Below are 18,847 nucleotides of genomic sequence, written 5' to 3' on the forward strand. Positions count from 1 at the left end.
AGTAGGAGCCAAGTGGGTGGGTTCCCAAGATAGTTCTTATGTGGCGTTTGGGGGTGGAAAATCTGGTGCCTGTAGCCGTGATGTGTACGAACTTAGGCTGACAGGGGCAATGACTACTGGTTCTGCCATGCACCAGGTGACCGCGATGGAGGTTCCCATTTTGTGTGCGCCGCTACAGCGACCGAAGGTTCCCCTTCATGTACTGGAATTCTTCAGTGGTTTGGAGCTGGCGGACAGCTATGGTTCTGACCGCCAGGTGTCTGTGGACATACTGATAGGTTTGGATCAGTTCTGGGCACTGACAGTTCCAGGTCGAGTGCAGAACGCTGGGGGGCTTGTGGCCCAGCTGAGCGTGTTCGGGTGGGTTCTGTCGGGTCTGGTGCAGGGAAGCGGCTGCACAGTGGGCTGCCAACTGCTCACACTGGGGGATCTGCATGAGTCAGTGGTGAGGAATCTGTGGTCTCTCGAGGGTATAGGTATTAGTCAGGATGAAAGCACTGATTCGACTGTCCTGACTGACTTTGACGACTCTGTGCGCATGGTGGATGGCCGGTACGAGGTGAAGCTGCCGTGGAAGGAGGGTGCCGCCTCCGACCTCATGGACAACCGAGAGGCAGCTGAGGCGCGCTTGTCTGGACTGGTTCGTAAACTGGACAAGGAGCCCGACCTGCGAGAGAGGTACAATGCCGCTCTCCGTGAGATGGAGGACGCAGGGATTGTTGTCGAGGTTCCTGCAGAGGAGCTAGTTAGTCCGTACCCGACTTTCTATCTGCCACATAGGCCTGTGGTCAGAGAGAGCAGTACAACGACGAAGGTTAGACCTGTTTTCGATGCTTCTGCGCGCGGACCAAACGGTGTGTCACTAAATGACTGTTTAGATGTAGGGCCTTGTTTGCTGCCGAACTTAGTCGAGGTACTCCTTAGATTTAGACGATGGCCTGTCGCGGTTACCGCAGATGTGACAAAGGCGTTTCTTCAGATTAGACTGAGCAGAGAGGACCAGGACTCTCACAGGTTTTTGTGGGCGTGTGGGGATCAGACGCGAGTGATGCGGTCCCAGAGGGTGATGTTCGGAGTGTGTAGCTCGCCGTTCCTACTGAACGCGACCATTCGTTACCACTTGTCGCAGTACCCGGACTCCCCACTCATTACCGAGATGAGGGAGAATTTCTACGTGGACGATTTCTTGTCGGGAGCCAACTCAGAGGAGGAGGCCAGGGCTTTGTTGTCTCAGGCACAATCCGTGATGACAGAAGCTGGCATGGCACTGACCAAGTGTCAGTCGAACAGCTGTGTGCTCTTTGACAAGGCACACTCTGCCTCAATCAGTGGAGAGGGAGAGAGCGTGAAGGTGTTGGGAGTCACGTGGCTTCCAAACGAGGATGTTTTCTCCTTCCAGGGTGTGACGCTCCCATCGAATATTGTGCCGACAAAGAGAGTCGTGCTGAGTGTTATGGCTCGTCTCTTCGATCCGATGGGATTTCTCACGCCGTTTGTGATGACGTCTAAATGCCTGTTCCAGGAACTGTGGCAGATGGGGCTGCAGTGGGATGACCCTCTGCCTGCTGAGAGCGCTGAGGTCTTCGGCCTGTGGCTGGAGGGCCTGGAGATCCTAAAGGACCTCCACTTTCCGCGCCGCTACTCGGAGAGGGCGTGGCAGAGCTCAGATGCCGTCGAACTTCACGCCTTCAGCGACGCCTCACCCAAAGGGTATGGTGCGGCAGTCTACCTCCGCGTTCTCCAGCCCGATGGTGCGTACACTGTGTCGCTGGTCATGGCGAAGGGTCGTGTCGCTCCTCTCAAGCAGATAAGTCTGCCGAGATTGGAGCTGCTGGGTTGTATGCTCGCTGCTCGGCTGGTTGTCTTTGTGAGGAAGGCACTCCGCCTGTCTGACGTCACTCCGTGCCTCTGCTGGAGTGACTCGATGATAGCCTTAGCATGGATCAGAGCCAGTCCACGGAAGTGGAAACAGTTTGTGGCAAATCGAGTCGAAGAAATTCAGGCGCTGACTAGCCCGTCGAGCTGGTCGCATGTGCCCAGTGCTGATAACCCCGCAGACCTGACCACCAGGGGGCTGTCTGCACAGGAGTTGGTGACCTCTCGTCTGTGGAGGTCGGGCCCGGTCTGGCTGTCTGAGCAAGCTGGACGGCCTGTCGTATCTGACGAGCCAAACGCACCCGACAGAGCTGACTCTGAAGCAGCTGCCGAGGAGGTCGCAGTTGCTCTCACCACGACATTGTCTGTTACAGAGAGCCCGCTGGACTTCGAGCGGTACAGCTCTCTTTCACGTGCTGTGCGAGTGCTTGGCTGGGTGCGGCGTTTCATCTACAATGCGCGCCGCGCTAGTGGGACGCGCGGTCGGAGGACGAGACAGTCTACTGCGAGCTGTCTCCGAGGTGAGCTGACGTCTGAGGAACTCTCGGAGGCCAGGCGACAGCTATGGGCGCTGACACAGCGGGACGCCTACCCTGAGGAGGTGAGAGCTTTACAGTCGGGACGGCCTGTCCCCAAGGGTTCACCGCTGTGCCGTCTGAACCCCTTTGTGGGTGACGACGGACTTGTTCGAGTGAGAACCAGGCTGCAGTTGGCAGACCTGTCTGATGATGAGGTTCATCCTGTGCTGCTTCCGAGCTGTCATGTGTGTGAGCTTCTCGTGCGTGAGCAACACTTGCTGATGAAGCATGCCGGAGTTCCGACTCTGGTCACTGCTTTAAGAGGCTCGTTTTGGATCGTTGGTGTCAGACGGCTGTTGTTGTTGTTGTTGACTCCCCACGTAGCGGTCGCTACGTAGCCTCCCGGCTCTGGAGGTACCTGGCGGCGGCCCCCAGGGCCGCCACCACGCCGCTGCTCCGGACCTCCTCCTCCCTCGGGTATATGTTGCCTAGGTGTCGTAGGCGTAGTCGCATCAGTGCTGGGCAGCGTAGCAGGATGTGTTCTGGCGTGTCCGCCTCCCCCTCGCCACAGCAGCGGCAGCCGGCCGCCCGGCACGCCAGCGAGTTACACTGTGCGCAGTCCCGGCCGGGGTTCCTGCCGATCCGATGCAGGTACTGCGCAGATCCCGACCAGTGACCAGCGCGCAGTTGGTGCACATCAACCGCCACCTCGCGTGGTGTAGTGCTGGGTAGCGGTGCGGGTAGGTGGCCGTCCATCAGCCGCCTGTACCAGCCGTCCGGCCAGTTGTTGGTCGCCTCCTTTCTGGCGATCCGGGACGCCGCACGGTACACTGTGCGGACGTCGACCGGGACTCCCTGCTGTGGGAGGGCGGCGGCTTCCTTGGCGATGGCGTCCACCCGCTCATTTCCTTCCAGCTCGCAGTGGGACGGCACCCATTGCAGGTGGACTCTTCGGTCCCCATCAGCCACCAGTGCCGCCATGTGCTCCCAGATGGCGGCACCTAGAGGGGACGTCTGGGCCGCTGGTCCTCCCCTCAGCGTCGCAAGTGACGCCTGTGAGTCGGAGCATATGATTATATCCTGCTCGAGGGGTGGGTGCTCCAGGAGATGTTGTACTGCCGTCTTCAGCGCCACCATCTCAGCCCGGTAGCTAGAGCATATTTTCCCCGCCGCCTCTCGCAGAACTTCAGTCGTTCCGTCTGGGTGCTCGATGAGGACCCCGGCGCCGCCATCCGTCACTCCGCCGGTCGCCGACCCGTCGGTCCAAGCCCACGTCGCACACTGGGGGAGCGCTCCCAAGCACGCCTCCGCAGCGCTTCTCCTCATCGACGCGGTCGCTCCGACCGGGAGCGGGCCGACGTCCAGGCGGATCGACACGTTTTCCGTCGCTGTCCACGGGGGCGGTCTCGTGGCTAGGCGAGCTTCGACGGGCGACTCCACGCCCGCGCGGTCCCACACCGCTCTCCCGCGGTCTCTCCATCCGGTCACGGACTTGAGACGCGGCACGGGGGCCGCTACTGCTACGGCGTGCAGCGGATCCTCCGGCGGTAGAGAGTGCGCTTTCGCCAGCAGGCGTGCTGCCAGCGCATCCCTCCTCGCCGCCATCGGCACGACGCCCGCCTCTGCTCTCACAGCGTGTCTCGGGGTGGAGATCGGACAGCCGGTGATGGTGCGTGCCGCCGCCAACATCTCCACTTCCAAGACGCCGAGATGCGTTGTCGCAGCCGCAGGCAGCCACGCCGCCGCCGCGTGTTCTATGGCGCCGCGGACGTATCCGTTAGCTACCGTCCGGAGGAGCCTCTCGCCGAGCCCCCACGACCTTCCGGTGAGCTGTCTGAGTTGGTTCCAGAGGGGGGGGCGCTGTGGCGTCGTGACGGCGCTGTACGTCGTCTCGGAGGTCGGCCGCCCTCGCGTCGCACGCGTCGGCGGCGCGCTGCCATTCAGGTGCGTATGCTCGGTGTCAGACGGCTCGCGAAAAGGGTGAAACGTCAGTGTGTCTCGTGCCAGAAGCAGGACGCTCGGTCCTGCAACGCGCCTGTGGCGCCTCTGCCCCGATCGCGAGTGACGCAGGCTCCGCCATTCGCTGTGACGGGGCTCGACTTTGCTGGGCCGGTGTTTTGTCTCGACCAGCCCCGTAAAAAACTGTACATCTGTCTGTTCACGTGTGCAGTAACTCGTGCTGTCCATTTAGAGCTGATGGATTCGATGTCGCTCTCTGACTTTCTCTTGGCTCTGAGGCGGTTCGCAGCTCGGAGAGGGATGCCGTCAGAGATATTTTCGGACAATGCCGCCACTCTGAAGGGTGCAGACAGCTACCTTCAGGCTCAGCTCGGTCACCTCGCTCCTGTTTGGCGGTACATCGCTCCACAGTCGCCTTGGTGGGGTGGCTGGTGGGAGCGTCTCGTTCGGACGGTCAAGTCGGGACTAAAGAAGTCCCTTGGCAGGCGCTGCCTGGGTAAGACAGAGCTCGAGACTTTGTTGCTAGAAATCGAATCGTGTGTCAATTCGCGTCCTCTCATGTACTCTGGTGATGACGCTGACTCGTCGTCTCCGCTCACACCCAGTCACTTCCTGATCGGACGTGCCTCGGGATTCCAGTCCGAGCCGGTGGAGCAGCCGACCGGAGTGTCACGTGACTCGCTCTCGATTCGTGCCAGGCTCCGGAGAGAGCGTCTGGATCGGTTCTGGGACATCTGGTCGGCAGAGTATTTGCGGCAGCTTCCGGTGACGGTCCGTAAGTTCCGTCAGCAGGGACAGTTGAAGGTCGGATCAGTAGCTCTGATCAGAGGGGATAACGTTCCCAGGCTGATGTGGCCGCTGGGCGTGGTTACCCGGCTACACCCGGGGTCTGACGGGGTTGTGCGTGCGGTGGACCTCCGTACGGCCAAGGGTGTCCGTACAAGAGCCGTACAGAGGCTCCATGATCTAGAGGTGTAGGTAGGTAGGGCGCGCGCGATCGAGCTCTGTGACTGTGTTCGTGTGTATCAGTGATCATAGTTAGTGATCGTTTAGTGATAAGCTGTGTTGCATATCGAGTGTACTTGGGTTGGAGTGGCATGTATCCAACAGGGGTTGCCTACTCCAACAGGGGGGAAGATGTTGTTAATTATTTCCCCGTCGGGCGGGCGCTAAGTACTAAGTGCGCTCGTCGCAGTGTGCGGTGCGCGGGCGATCAGCTGATCGTAGTCTCGCCTCGTGTCGTAAAGTCTCGAGAAGCTTCGCTGTGCGCCGCATAAGTAATCATTCGCTTCATTCGTTCCCTGGCACGTGTCTCGTTGCCTGTTTCGTTATTCGCTCGTTCGTTCTCGTTTGAACTCGGTTTGAACGGAATAGAAGGGAAAGCAAGAGAAGATCGTTTGTGTGTGTTGAATTCATTACAATGGCAGCTGGAAATATGGCGGCTGTTTACCGCCTACGAGTGCCCAAAGGGCGATACTCACATGTCTCCCGGGTCGGCGGTCGGGTCAAACCGATCCACTGAGCGCAGCATGGCCGGTTTCAGCACGTAACCGCAGCCACCGTTCCGCCGAAACATACCCTGGTTGTAGCTGGTCGGCTTACCAGGCGTCTGGTAGTTGAGCGCGACTGGGGAGAGAGGTAGGGTGAGGCGAGCCCAGAGGATAGAAAAAATGATCTTTGACGCACTGTATTCGATTATTTCACTGTTAGACATAGCGTTAAAGAGTAACGCCACGCACTTCCGATTAGCCAGTCTGAAAACTGTGCCGGAAATATGATGAAATAATGTGGACATCTTCGAGCATAAGTGCCTCGTAAATAAAACACATTCACGAGTGCATGATGACCGATAAATGTCAATATCCAAGTATTCAGTCCATAAAATAAATCAGTCGCCCCCACAAAATCAGTCCTGACACATTTCAACGCCATCGCCACTGAAGACGACAGAGCCACATCAATAACGGCCCCGGATGAAATACGAGGGGAAGTGTGTTCCTCTTGGCTGCGGTCAACCGGCTCCATCTCATAGATCAGTGTCATCGAGCTGCCCGCCGTGAAATACTCCCTGGAGGGGGATCGGAGCCGGCTGGGACCGGGTGACGGCTGGGGCGGGGTCCGAGATGGAACAGAGGAGTGAGGACTGTTACTGAGTGATGGGACGAACGGCAAAGGGGCTGAGATTGAGACCGTGCAGGTGGCGGGCCGGAATTTATAGGGATGACAGCCGACAGGGCTGGGTGAGTGACGCGATCGGAGCTAACAATAGACCAGTGGATACCTTGGACAGGAGCATGGGTAAGACTGTGCGATGTTTTGATGCACGGCGTGTAGGCCGCGGGGAGGGCTTAGAACGCATTATGTCTCTGGTCTGGAATCCAACGAATCCAGTCGTCCATCTGGACAACGGCAATCCCAAGCCAAAAATACTCCAAAGCTCACCGATTTGGCAGCCCGTGTTCCAGAAGGCCACCGGGTTCAGGTTGCTCGAGTCCTGCCGTTTGCCGCTCGGATAGATCCTGCTCAGCTGGTGTTTGTTGTACTCGACCAGTTCCGCCGCGTGATCGGCCACGAACCTGGAGCACACGACACACCAGCGGTCAGCAGAGAGCGACAACAGAGCGTAAAAAAACATTCCTTAGCGCGAGGCAGAGACAATGTTCACGGGCGTCGCACAGATAATTATATGACGCACATTAAAAGGGACGAGAAAATAACTAAGTTACGTGTGTGATTTTGGATGCCAAATACTATGCCCATTAACTTCAGCCATAGACTACTCCATATCAGCAATGCAGTAGTCCATGCTTCAGCGTAAAGAATACCCGCGCCGTGCCGCTATGCACCGAACAGCCATCCTTGCGCTGCCAGCGCCGCCGCACACGACACACCTACCCCAAGGCCTTGCTCTCGCCGAAGGAGCTCATGGTCCACCACTTTCCGGCCAGCTGCGACTGTTCGAACGAGTGGAAGTGCACCGCCTTGATGTAGTTGACCAGCACAGAGAGCGCCGGAGCGATCATTTTCTTCTTCTTTTTCTTGTCGTGCTGTGGGTGATGGGAAGTTGGTAAAAATAACTCAACATGGGGTTTCGGAGCACACACCATATGTCACATTGCCTACTATATGGTTATCACGTAAGCATACGAGGTGTGACCAAAAAGAAACGAGACTGTGTCCGCTGGGGACACGCCTCAGCATCTACACACCGATTACGTATACCATAGTGATGCGGAACATTTCAACATCATATGAGCGAAGTTTCAATTTTTCTGGCCCATTGTCCTTCCTTACACAGGTGTGCCTCTAACCCCCCTGCAGTGCCCCGTGTCATGTGCTCTTGCATGTCCTCAATCTCTTCAAAAAGTGATCCCTTGAGGACACTCTTGGTGTTCAGGAACAGCCAGAAGTCACATAGTGTTAGATCTGGCGAGTACGGGTGATGTTTCACTCTGGGTTCCACTGTGGGCTGCCCTCCAGCTGCTCCAAGACTTCCGGGACACGTTCACACAGCGAGCCTTTTGATCATTGGAGAACACTTTGGGCAACCTCTTCACGTAAATCTTCCTCGTGCCCAGATCCACCGTCAGGATGGTACTCACCGACTCTGTTCCCATTCATAGCCCCTCAGCCAGCATCCTTCCTGTCCATCTGCGATCGTTTTGCATCAGGCTCGTGGATCTTTTCTTCATTTCTGGATGTTGTGAGACGTCATGGCTTCGGATCATCCTCCACATCATCTCGTTCACTCGCGAAACTTTTGTGCCACTCGAACACTCGTGCAGGAGACATTGCTTCGTCTCCATACACATAATTTGACATCGGAAGTGTTTCTGTAGCCGTTTTCCCCAGTTTCACTGAGAACTTGATTTTTGTCCCGTCTGTTCAGAACCCATATTGTGACATGGGATACTGCAAGGGCTTAGAGAAACGACCGTGGAAAGAATGACAATGGGCCAGAAAAATTGAAACTTCGCTCATATGATGCTGAAATGCTCCGCATCACTATGGTATACGTAATCGGTGTGTAGATGCTGAACCGTGTCCTCAGCGGACACAGTCTCGTTTCTTTTTGGTCACACCTCGTACATATGAGCAAAAACGTCGGACCGCTAGTGACGCAACAGTCGCCAAGATAATAAGTTGAAAATACCACCACCTCGTCCTCCGTTTGCTGAGGTTTAGGAACGCGTCGCCGGCATTCAATATACTGTCCCCATCTACCATAGCCTCCACCAACAAAACAGCACCATCACGAGAGCCTGCTCCCGTACCAGAGTGATATATCAAACAGAATAATACAACGGTCATTGCTGCGTGCAGAATAGAACGTCTATGAAAGATTCAAATAAGAGATACGACCATGTACGTCCTGAGGACCGAAGGCAGGTGTACCACAATAAAGTGGCCGTGAAATGTGCACTGAAAAGCATGGGAACATGGATGAAACTGTTGAAGACAGATCACGAAGGAATAGTCAATAGCACGAATAGCTGGTTACCGACGAGCAGAGGACAGATAGTAAGAAATAGAAAGAAAGGGACAGCGGGGAAGAGGGAAGAGAAGGGAGAAGGGGAGAAGTAGGGCGGCAAGAAGGGGATAAGATCATAATGAGATAGAAAATACAGAGGAAAATGAGGAAAGAGCTCGAGACCGAAATTGCACAGACAAAGAGAGCCATTAAAGCGGGCAATAGTATAAAAGTGCCGGTAGAACCATCTAACATTTTCTGATACAGAACTGCTGAAGCCCCCAGCCCTTTATGAACCGGTGCCCCAGCGTACGTACCTTCGCAGTAAGCTCCTCGGGCGCTGACTCTGTCTCCGGCTCGCTGTTGTCCGACTCTGACTCGTCGACCGTACACGACTCGTCACACTCGGTCGACGGCCGCGGCGACTTCTTTCCGTCCATCATCGCGCCTACCTGGTGAACAGAAGAGTAAGTCAGCGATATCCAGAAATGGCGAAAACAGGGATAGATGTAGAAAGCCACAGGGACAGAGCATATCGACAAGGGGCATACAATGTCAGCGACGAGTTTCTGGGTGTGTCGTGAGAGGTAAGAGTTCAGGGTCTCTACCCCAGCTCCACTTTGGGTAACGTCCCTCTCATGCCCCTCAATGCCCAGTACCCTCCGCGTCCCTCGCACACTCCCAGATGCCTGACGGAGTGAGTCACCAACCTTCTGTGTCAGCGCCTGCAGACCCTGCTTCTCCTTGTCTGACGGCAGCTTCTTGGCCTTGAGCAGGATCTTCTTATGGAAGTGTTTTGGCGAGGGCATCTTCCCCAACGACTCGTCCACCGGTGTGACAAACAGCATATCTACCGAACAGACGGAAAGTCGAAAACTTCGTCAAAACCACGAACAACAAAAACATCAGTATGTAAAAACGTTCATAACATGGTGGTGACACGTTGCTTGGACATATTCGATAGTTAGCCAAGCAAAGCCAATGCACGTGCGACTATCTAAGCAGAAACACAAATATCTCCTCAGGACAGCTGGAAGCCCAAGTCAAATGCTGCTGCACACATGAAATTGTCGCGAGTCCCCTGCTCAAGGAGCCACTCCCTTGCTCCGTGTGACCGCCCGTGCTGCCGGCAGCACCACCTACCGCCCAGAATGCTCTTCAGGTGGTGAGCCATGCGTGCCTGCTGGTGTACCGAGCAGTGGTTCTCGATGCTCAGAATCAGCGGGTATTCCGAGTACTGGAACGCGTACGGCTTGATGGCGTCACTGATGACGTCGCAGAAGCGTATTTTGGAGGTGAGCGTGTAGCCGTGGTAGATGACCGGCTCGCCATCATCGCCGTCCCAGCAGTCCACTGAGGGTGAAAGAGGGGGGCGGAGTCAGCAGAATATGGGAGGGGCTGGGGTTAATAGACGACTGACGGGGCTGGGGTTTTATAGACGACTAGAGAATAGGCTGGGGTCAATAGACGACAGGATCGACCTGGTATCAAATACCTGTGGACGATGGGCGACCATTCTCCCCTACTGAGCCCGTTGACGAGGACCGTCCTCCCTCCTCCCATACAGCAGACCAACAATGTGTGCGAATCCCTCGCCCTCCGATCAGAATCAGGCCACCGATCGCCACTCGTTGAGGTACTCACGCTCCACACAGCGGCAGCCCTTCTGTAGCGCGATGATGTACGCCTCGACACTGGACATTCCCGTCAACTGATTACCCAGCAGGTATCTGTCGAGAGATACGGACAGACGGACGATTAGAAATTGAGCGATGGTGACCGAGTGCGCTCATCGAACAAACCCAACGCGGCAAAAAAAGATGTTTTTCGCCAGCATTGTTGAGGTAAATACCAGTGCGGTCTGTCATGTAGATCTCTTGGCAAAACAAGGCTGTCATCCCATCGTGGCGCCTCTGACTCTCTCACAATCACAGCCCGGGCAGACTAACTATCATTACTAACGTGTTGTGCGACGAGGCGATGAAGTAGTGTGTCATCGGCTGCTCCATGTCCTGGTACACCATACTGTGCTCAGGGTTGAAGATGTGCACCTGCTTGGAGCTCATGAACATCTGGAAACCTGGCGAAGAGAAAATACGACAAGCTCAGTCGATAATTCAGAGTAGAAAAGCAGGCTGTAGCAAACGTAAAACTGAAAACACTCAATCAACTCAGACTACCGAGCTCCCCGGACGGGGCAATCAATAAATAAGTTGCCCAGGAGCAACAGCGAAAATCAGACGGTAAATCTCAACATACGTTTGTATAAAAATTGGGGCTTTAGGGCGCGCCGACTACTAAGGTCATTTTGCGCCCGATCTCAACATACGTGTTACTATTCATATTACGCGCACTACGATTCATAATAACATACACCAGCCAGCCCGGGGGAGAGTAGACACTAAACATCTGTGCAGTGACGCTGACACCACAGAGGCGCACATGTGTGCGCAGAGATTTATCGTTAGGGACACGACTCTGGCGGGGTGCTGGTTTCTCCGGCCCTACCCGGCGTCTGAGCCCGCCGGAACCCGTCTGGGGGCCTGCTGCCCTCCCTGCGCGGACGTCGCAAGTGTCGCCCCCGAGGGGGGCTGGGGCCCTCCCAGGCCCCCCATGTGGGCCCACCGGGCCCGACGGCCGGAACGCCAACAACAACAACAACCTTACAGCCGCCGTTAGGGGAGCGGAATCACCCAGAACGCACCGTCATGAGACAGCAGGCCGGCCAGCTTGGACTCGGACGGCTCGTACGTCTCGATCATCTCGCGGCAGAAGTCGCTGGTGACGTTCATCTTTTGCTCGCCGCGCAAAAAGTCGGCCAGCTCCTCAGAGGTCATCAGCAGCTCGCCGTTCGAGTACCTGCATAACGCAGATTGTTAATAGTTCAGTGACAGAAAAGCGTAAGAATGCCTCGCAGAGATCACGACATTTGAATTGGACGAGTAAAAACAGACACCTGGGCGGTACTTCGAAACCGTATGATGAATAAGATACGCTGGTGCAGCCCTCTCACAGGTAGAAATAAAATATTCCGTGGAATTATCCGTTCCACGGGAAATATCTGTCAGTCCGCTCAAACACGGTGCTGAATTGCACACCAGTCTAGCTTAGCTCCTGGGTCACCGCAGGTCAGCCAATATGGGGAAAGGGGACAGATTTCAGATTTCAGTTGACTCGCCTTTGGAAGATGGCCTCCAGGTCTGGCCTCTTGAGCAGGCTGTGGTAGAAGGTGACGAACTCCCTTTCGTCAAGAGCCGGCTGGTCGCCCTTGGTCCGCTTGTCCGTGTCAGCAGCCTGGGGAGCGCAGGGTGGCGGGTCAAATAGGCAGGGAGGACAGGGCGTCAGGCGACAGGATAGGGTGTCAGTCGGCCGGGAGGGAAGACAGGAGATGTGCTATCTAAGTCACATCGACTGGGGTAGCAGGGGAGAACAACACGTCAGCTCAGGAGAATGCCGATCGAAGGGCCAGAAAAGGAATTATTAACAAGTAGTGAGAGAAATGGGCAGATAGAAAAAGGCGATAATAAGATTGACAGTATTACAGTACAGCACAGAACATCAAAATTCAGCAGCACAGACTGAAGAAAAAATAATGCAGCATTCAGGAATGTGCCGTGAGGCGTGAGGTTGAGTTAATCGAGTGAAATCAAGGTTTTGGCGACGAAACATTCCATTCAACACACGCGGGAAAGGTAGCCGCAGTGCGACCATTTTCCTCGACAGCGGCAGAGAACTGTTTGCATTTTAAGTCACGCAGTATGCACGCTCGTATTGGCGTGGTATGTACGTTGGCGAAAACTTTACGCTCAGTTCAAACAGGGCAAATAGGCAGAGATAATTTGTTTTTAAGAAGTGTTCTATGGCGTAGCAGGTACCAACCCTTTGGAATTGGGCAAGACGAATAAGATTTGAAGCCGCTCTAGAGGCCCATGATAAATAAGGCACACAGTCGCTGCACAATCTTAGGTAGTACATTCGGAAAACATGCACAAAACACACGGATAGAGTGCGACGCAGTCACCCGAAGTCAATAGTCAATGTAGTCAATGTAGAAACAAGAGGGCAGACGTAACAACTAAACTGCGCATATTCGCTAACACTGTCAATTACTCTACATACTAAGAAATCGCCCCGTGGTGGTTACCTGGAAGAGTTTCTTGGCGGTCTGCTTGTCTAGCTGTATGTTGAGCTGCTTGATGAGGTCGACACACTCGTCGAAATCCAGCACGCCATTGTTGTCTTTGTCCGCCGACTGGAACTGCCGCTTTAGCCAGCTGGCGCAAACAGGGGTCAGAGGTCATTCAGGGGCCTCGCAGTTAAGGTCACATGGGAGGGAGGACGCCACGTGCTGTTATTAAAGCCCCTGAAGACGAGCCCCGGAGGTCACACATGGATTAGACACCTTAGGTAACAGAGGTTTAGGTCAGAGGCCAATAAAGAGCCCGGCCGCACGCAGACGTAACCTACGATTAGTAAAAAAGGTCCGGTATATGGCACCATATCTGAATGTATAAGACATAAGGGCAGTATCAGGCACAGTGGTAAGGTTCAGCACAGGTATGGTCACTATCTATGAAACGTCGATCGACTCACACTTGATTTGCATACGCAAACACTGAACACTAGAGTTATCTAGAGTAGCATATTTATCGGGTGACAAGGAAAGGTCGAACGCCAGATAAGGTTTATTGCTATCAAACTATGGCTCTGAGAACGTAAGGTCGTTTATGATAGCCAACACACGCCAGCTCAGCTGAGGAACAGTGGAAAGGTAGCCCAGTATTGATCTACTCGGTCTGCTGGTGCAACTACTAATGTATTTGCTGCACTTCTCGATACCTCTATTATAACTGCAAATACGGCAAATACACTAAGGATAGAAATTCAACAAGTGATACTGCCAAGATTGTTGGCTAGAATGTAAACCAGCGAAGTCACCAATAGAGATGGCGGTACAGGGTGGGCCAAAAAAAGTGTGTCACTTTTCAGCAGCTATTTCTCGAAAGTGGTAAGAGATACCAAAAAGAAACTTTCACAACTTAAAGAAAATCGTTTGACAAATTATATGATACCCATTTTATAAAAAAATTAAGTTGAACTGATGTTGCCATCGCCATTTCAAAAATGGGATATGTGCGTCTTTAATGTTTGCGCATGTGCTCGAAGTTGGCACCTCAACGCTCAAGGCACATCTGAACACGCTCCAGGAAACTGGCGCCCACCCTCTCCACGGTGGCTGCTGGCACAACACGCACGTACTGCTCGACGCTGAGACGCAACTCCTCCAGGCTACCGGGCTTGTTGTGGTAAACGCTGTCGCTGTCCTTGCAGGCTCCCCAAAACCAGTAGTCCAGCGGCTTGAGGTCAGGACTGTGAGGAGCCCACTGCTTTTCGCTTCCCTTGGTGATCACGCTACAAGATTTGTTCATGCAAGATGTAGCGCCACCACACACGGCCCGAGAGACACTGCAGCTGCTCCAAGAGCTCTTCGGTTACCGCGTGATCTCCAAGGGAAGCGAAAAGCAATGGGCTCCTCAGTCCTCACAGTCCTGACCTTAACCCGCTGGACCACTGGTTTTGGGGAGCCTGCAAGGACAGCGTCTATCGCAACAAGCCCGGTAGCCTGGAGGAGCTGCGTGTCAGCGTCGATCAATACGTGCGTGAAGTGACAGCAGCCACCGCGGAGAGGGTGAGCGTCAGCTTCTGGAGCGCGTTTCCGGATGGTCTTCGGCTTAGCGGTGCCCACTTCGAGCACATGCGCAAATAAAGAGACGCACAGATCCCGTTTTTTGAAATGATGATGACAACGTCAGTTCGATTGAAACTTTTCCATAAAATTGGTATCATATAATTTGTCAAACGATTTTCTTTAAGTTGTGAAAGTTTCTTTTTCGTATCTTTTACCACTTTCGAGAAATAACTGCTCAAAAGTGACACACTTTTTTTGGCTCACCCTGTATCTAAGGTATAAATGTGTCTAAGGCGCATTTCATACTTCAGAGGCGAACGCGTAGGCGATTTTCATGAGAGACCAAATTATTGTGGATAACACAGGCGCGGGAGCCGGGGGGCAGTGGGGGCAGCTTGCCCCCCCAACTCTGGGGCCGTGGGGGCGGTGCCCCCACAGCTTTGAGACGGAATACCACACTTTTTTGCAAATGTTTTCTTTTTCTGTCGAAAAAGCCGAGGGGTGAAAAATAAGTGGCCTTAAACCGGTGAGAAAACTAGATTTGGGGGTACCCTAGGTTGATCTCTATTATGGTGTGCCCCCCCAGTCGGAAAGTAGTTCCCGCGCCCCTGGTGGATAATAATCAATAATGCAACGAAAACAGTTATATACGAAAGTAATGCCACGGAATATATAATCTAACGACTGGCGTTAGACTATAAATTACGTGGTGGTGCTGACTGATCTACACAGCTGCTCCTCTACAGAACCGTTACCTGCGGGCGTCCCTTATTGACCGGAACGCAGATCCACTCAGATCCTGCATAGTCTCAGTGACAAAAGGAGCGAGGGCAACGCTCAGTCAGGGGCTCAACGCACACTGGAGTTAGTCCCCTGCACACGCACACAAACATAGTCGCAGTGAGGATAGGACAGAGCCGTGCCAGGGATCTGAGGATAGCGAGCGAATTCGAAGGACATGTAGCTTAGGCATTGGGGAGCAAGAAAGCATTGGAAAAACAAGCGGCTTTGTTTAGTTCCTTCGACCTTGAACGCACTAACATAGCAAGAAGGACTAAAAATACGGCATTACAATATTTGAGTCACAGTGTCGTCTCTTCCCACGTCAGAATGGCGAGTCCCATGACGTATATGGCCGTCAAAGTGGGTCTTCAATCGACACGGAATGTGCTGCCGTTATAACATCAAACACCGTACCAGACTCTGATTCTGGACTGACACCATCCATTCTTTTCTAAATCATACGCCGTCCCACCCGCTCACGTCATTCCATCATCGCCCTGACCCCATCTTCTTTTTCCCGTGCCCCTCAGCGCCAGCTCTTACCGGTCGTAGTTTTTCTCCTGCTCCAGGCTGCGTACCACGGCCACCAGGTGCTGGAGACCCCGCACCCACATGTCACACACGTGCTCATCCGGAGCCACCAGGTCCAGAGAGCTCTTGTTGATGCCTGCCGCAGCGAGAAAACGTCCAGGGGTCACGAACAGCAGAGGTGGTATGGTGGGGTGGTGGGACGATGGAAAAGAGATGAGGTCAGTCCGAGAGTACAGAGAATGCTGGGTCCATATCGCAGTGGTAGGATGAAATAATATCGGAGCCACTGACAGCCCACTCAGAAGTCATGAGACTGAAAATCAGCAAAGAGTCTGCAGGTATTGAAGCAGTTCCAACTTGAAATGACGCATACGCTTTCGATTAACAAGCTGGAACTTTTAACGCTACACAGTATAAAACCTGGCGACATGCATGCTAACCTTTAATGTCTCAGAAATATTCAACGTGGTGTTTACCGAATGTATTTAACAGGTGCTTGGGCCACGGAAAACGGTGCATGACGTAAGCGCTCATCGTAATGCAAGCCTTGGTGCTCATCCCTTTTCCCCACTCTATCGACATTGAACGAAGGATGCGGGAATGGGAACTTTCATGAAAAATCAACAGCTTTATAACGATGGAGGTTCTAGCACACTCGGACTTTATGTGTCATATGGGCACTAAGGTATTCTCGTTATTCTAATTATCACTCGGAGTCGATTTAGGGAAGATACACACACAACAAAATAGGTGTTATTCACACGAGAAAATGGTAGCGAGTTACGCGGGAAAGAAAACACTCAAACATACGAAACTATAACAAGCAAACCAAACAAGTCCAGTCTGCCGCTTTTCCGTGTAAGGGAGGCCGTGAGTGTGAGTGACGGGTGCGACGCGCTGACTCCCAAACTTCTGACTCTGTGGCACTAACCACCCAACGGCCGGGCCCCGTGTCAGGTCAGGGTCGGGTCAGAGTAGGTTAAGGTCAGGTCAGGGTCGGGTCAGAGTAGGTTAAGGTCAGGTCAGGGTCGGGTCACGCCTGGATCGGAGTCACTCACTCACCGGGACCGGTCCAGCCCTCCCTGGGCCGCAGTCTGCCCCAGCGGTGCGGCACTGGCGACAGCGACACACCCCTCTGAGTCTCAGTGACCAGTGGAAGTGACGAGCCACAAGAGGGAAGTGAGAGACAGGAGCGACGGGTGACAGGTATCGTTGTAGCAGGGCAGGTGAGATAAAATTGCCAAAGGTGTGTCTTTGGTAGGGTCGGGCAGACGACAAGGGACTGCAGCCCGTGGGTGGTCGGGGTCAGATCAGTGTCTGAAACAGCCACCTCTCCAAGAGGTCGGCGTAGTGAGGCATCAGCGATCGACAGGTCAGTTAGGAAAGTGTTTCAGAGGAGCGGTCCTAAGAACTCGTCACGTGGTATACCGTGGGGTCGCCGGCCGATAGCGGGGATGCCAATCTGCCCAGCTCGCAGCGACTCTCACGGGAGCGGACGGCTCGGCTCGGCATACCGTCACTGCTCCGATAACCGCCCTACCCTCCCAATGGAGCCCCCACTCACGGCCAGCCACGAACAGTTACAACTCACGAGTGTGTACGGCTCACGAGCGTGTACGGCTCACGGGCGGAGTCACGGCACGGAAACCATCACGACAGGGTGTTCGGCTTCGCTGCCGCTAGCACGCAACCGAACGCCAGGCGAAAATAACTCCGTCATACAGAGTGAACACAGAGTGCCGCTAATCCAGGTTTATAGACGAATAGTTCGGGCGGCGCGGTGATGTAGGCGATGCCATCGAACTACTGCGTTGGTCCGGGGCACATTATGCCGTGTGTTTCTACCACCAGCTGGGGCACAATGTACCGTGTGTCGTGAACTTTTCCCACACATCAGAACACGCTGCACTGAGTATCGCTCTGTACCAGCTAGAATACACTGTGTCGCGTATCAACTGGTCCTGTTGCACGACTGTATAATGTTACATTACATACTCGTATCTATCACGTGTGCGGGTGCCTGTGGGGAGGGCGTGGAACCACGGCAGGTGGGTATTCGTAACCTGTCGCATTGCTGCAGCTGTGTCTGTGGCCGCAGCCGTGGCTCGTGTTCGTGTGCGGGTGCATAATCACGCATGCCAGGCAGAGCGGATGTAGGACGTACCGCCAATCAGCTAACCATGGATAAGAACCAAGCGGCTATGGAAATACTACTAAAGCTCAAATAGCGGGGGGGGGGGGGTCTCGTGACGCAAAAAGAGCTTGAATCTGAGTGAATGCATTAGCCATATAGCGCTCTATGGCGGGACAATTACTACTGGTGCAAGCTGGAGATATCAAGCTGTCAGACTGTGTGTATCGAGGGGGCATACTAGAGCATCGAGCCACAAGACTGGGGAAACGAGCAGCGATACTGGCGGTGAGGTGCGGAATATTTCCTACCTCCACCGGCGTGCCGGGAGCGAACTCCTGCGTCAGAGATTCAACGAAGAGACACGGCACCACGTCAGAGACAATGGGCATCGGCATGTATAGTAACGGCGATACGGACACAGCAGATGACAGAACTGGGGATGCTGATTAAATGGTGAACGCACATATTGAGAGGATAACAGAGATATAGGAACATTCAACGATGGGACGCATACTCTTACTCGTATACATTTACAGGATGACGGCGATTCAAATACATATCGATGTGGATATATTGAAATGGCAGCATTAGGGACACGCAGCCTGAACTAAGGGGAACTTCTTGCAGGGTAACGGCGACACAAGTGCACAGCGAAATAATTACAGACAGCCTACAATGCTCCAGCTCACCCGTTTGGAAGTGGATGGCATACCTGCCGTCACGCTTGACGAAGTCAGGACTGCTGTCGCTAAGCTCCGAAGTGGGAAATCTCCAGGCTCTGACGGTATCACTCCAGAGCACTTGCTTCCATTAGAGGATGATGTTCTCTACGCATTTGTGTTAATCTTTCGTAGCATCTTGAGTCACTGCTACCTACCGGATAGCGT

General features: G+C 54.1%; 1 protein-coding gene across 49 annotated transcripts in view; it reads right to left on the reverse strand.

The window, feature by feature from the left end:
- LOC122393517 (1-phosphatidylinositol 4,5-bisphosphate phosphodiesterase delta-4-like) overlaps nucleotides 1-18,847 on the reverse strand; it is a 43,745-nt gene that overhangs the window by 5,650 nt on the left and 19,248 nt on the right. For 32 of the 49 annotated variants that reach the window (XM_043389655.1, XM_043389626.1, XM_043389649.1 and 29 more), the window contains 12 exons: nucleotides 15,839-15,962; nucleotides 12,968-13,097; nucleotides 12,002-12,117; nucleotides 11,528-11,682; nucleotides 10,786-10,903; nucleotides 10,468-10,553; nucleotides 9,967-10,176; nucleotides 9,534-9,673; nucleotides 9,141-9,275; nucleotides 7,248-7,399; nucleotides 6,795-6,928; nucleotides 5,834-5,978 (listed from right to left, as the gene is read on the reverse strand). In XM_043389655.1, the coding sequence (XP_043245590.1) occupies nucleotides 5,834-5,978; nucleotides 6,795-6,928; nucleotides 7,248-7,399; nucleotides 9,141-9,275; nucleotides 9,534-9,673; nucleotides 9,967-10,176; nucleotides 10,468-10,553; nucleotides 10,786-10,903; nucleotides 11,528-11,682; nucleotides 12,002-12,117; nucleotides 12,968-13,097; nucleotides 15,839-15,962 (1,645 nt within the window). Of the gene's footprint in view, nucleotides 1-5,833; nucleotides 5,979-6,794; nucleotides 6,929-7,247; nucleotides 7,400-9,140; nucleotides 9,276-9,533; nucleotides 9,674-9,966; nucleotides 10,177-10,467; nucleotides 10,554-10,785; nucleotides 10,904-11,527; nucleotides 11,683-12,001; nucleotides 12,118-12,967; nucleotides 13,098-15,838; nucleotides 15,963-18,268; nucleotides 18,296-18,847 lie in introns of all 49 variants that reach the window. The other 17 variants (XM_043389635.1, XM_043389615.1, XM_043389611.1 and 14 more) reach the window with 1 other exon arrangement.

This window comes from Amphibalanus amphitrite, unplaced genomic scaffold, assembly GCF_019059575.1.
Source record: "Amphibalanus amphitrite isolate SeventyFive unplaced genomic scaffold, NRLGWU_Aamphi_draft 000539F_arrow, whole genome shotgun sequence".
Lineage (NCBI taxonomy): Eukaryota > Metazoa > Arthropoda > Thecostraca > Balanomorpha > Balanidae > Amphibalanus > Amphibalanus amphitrite.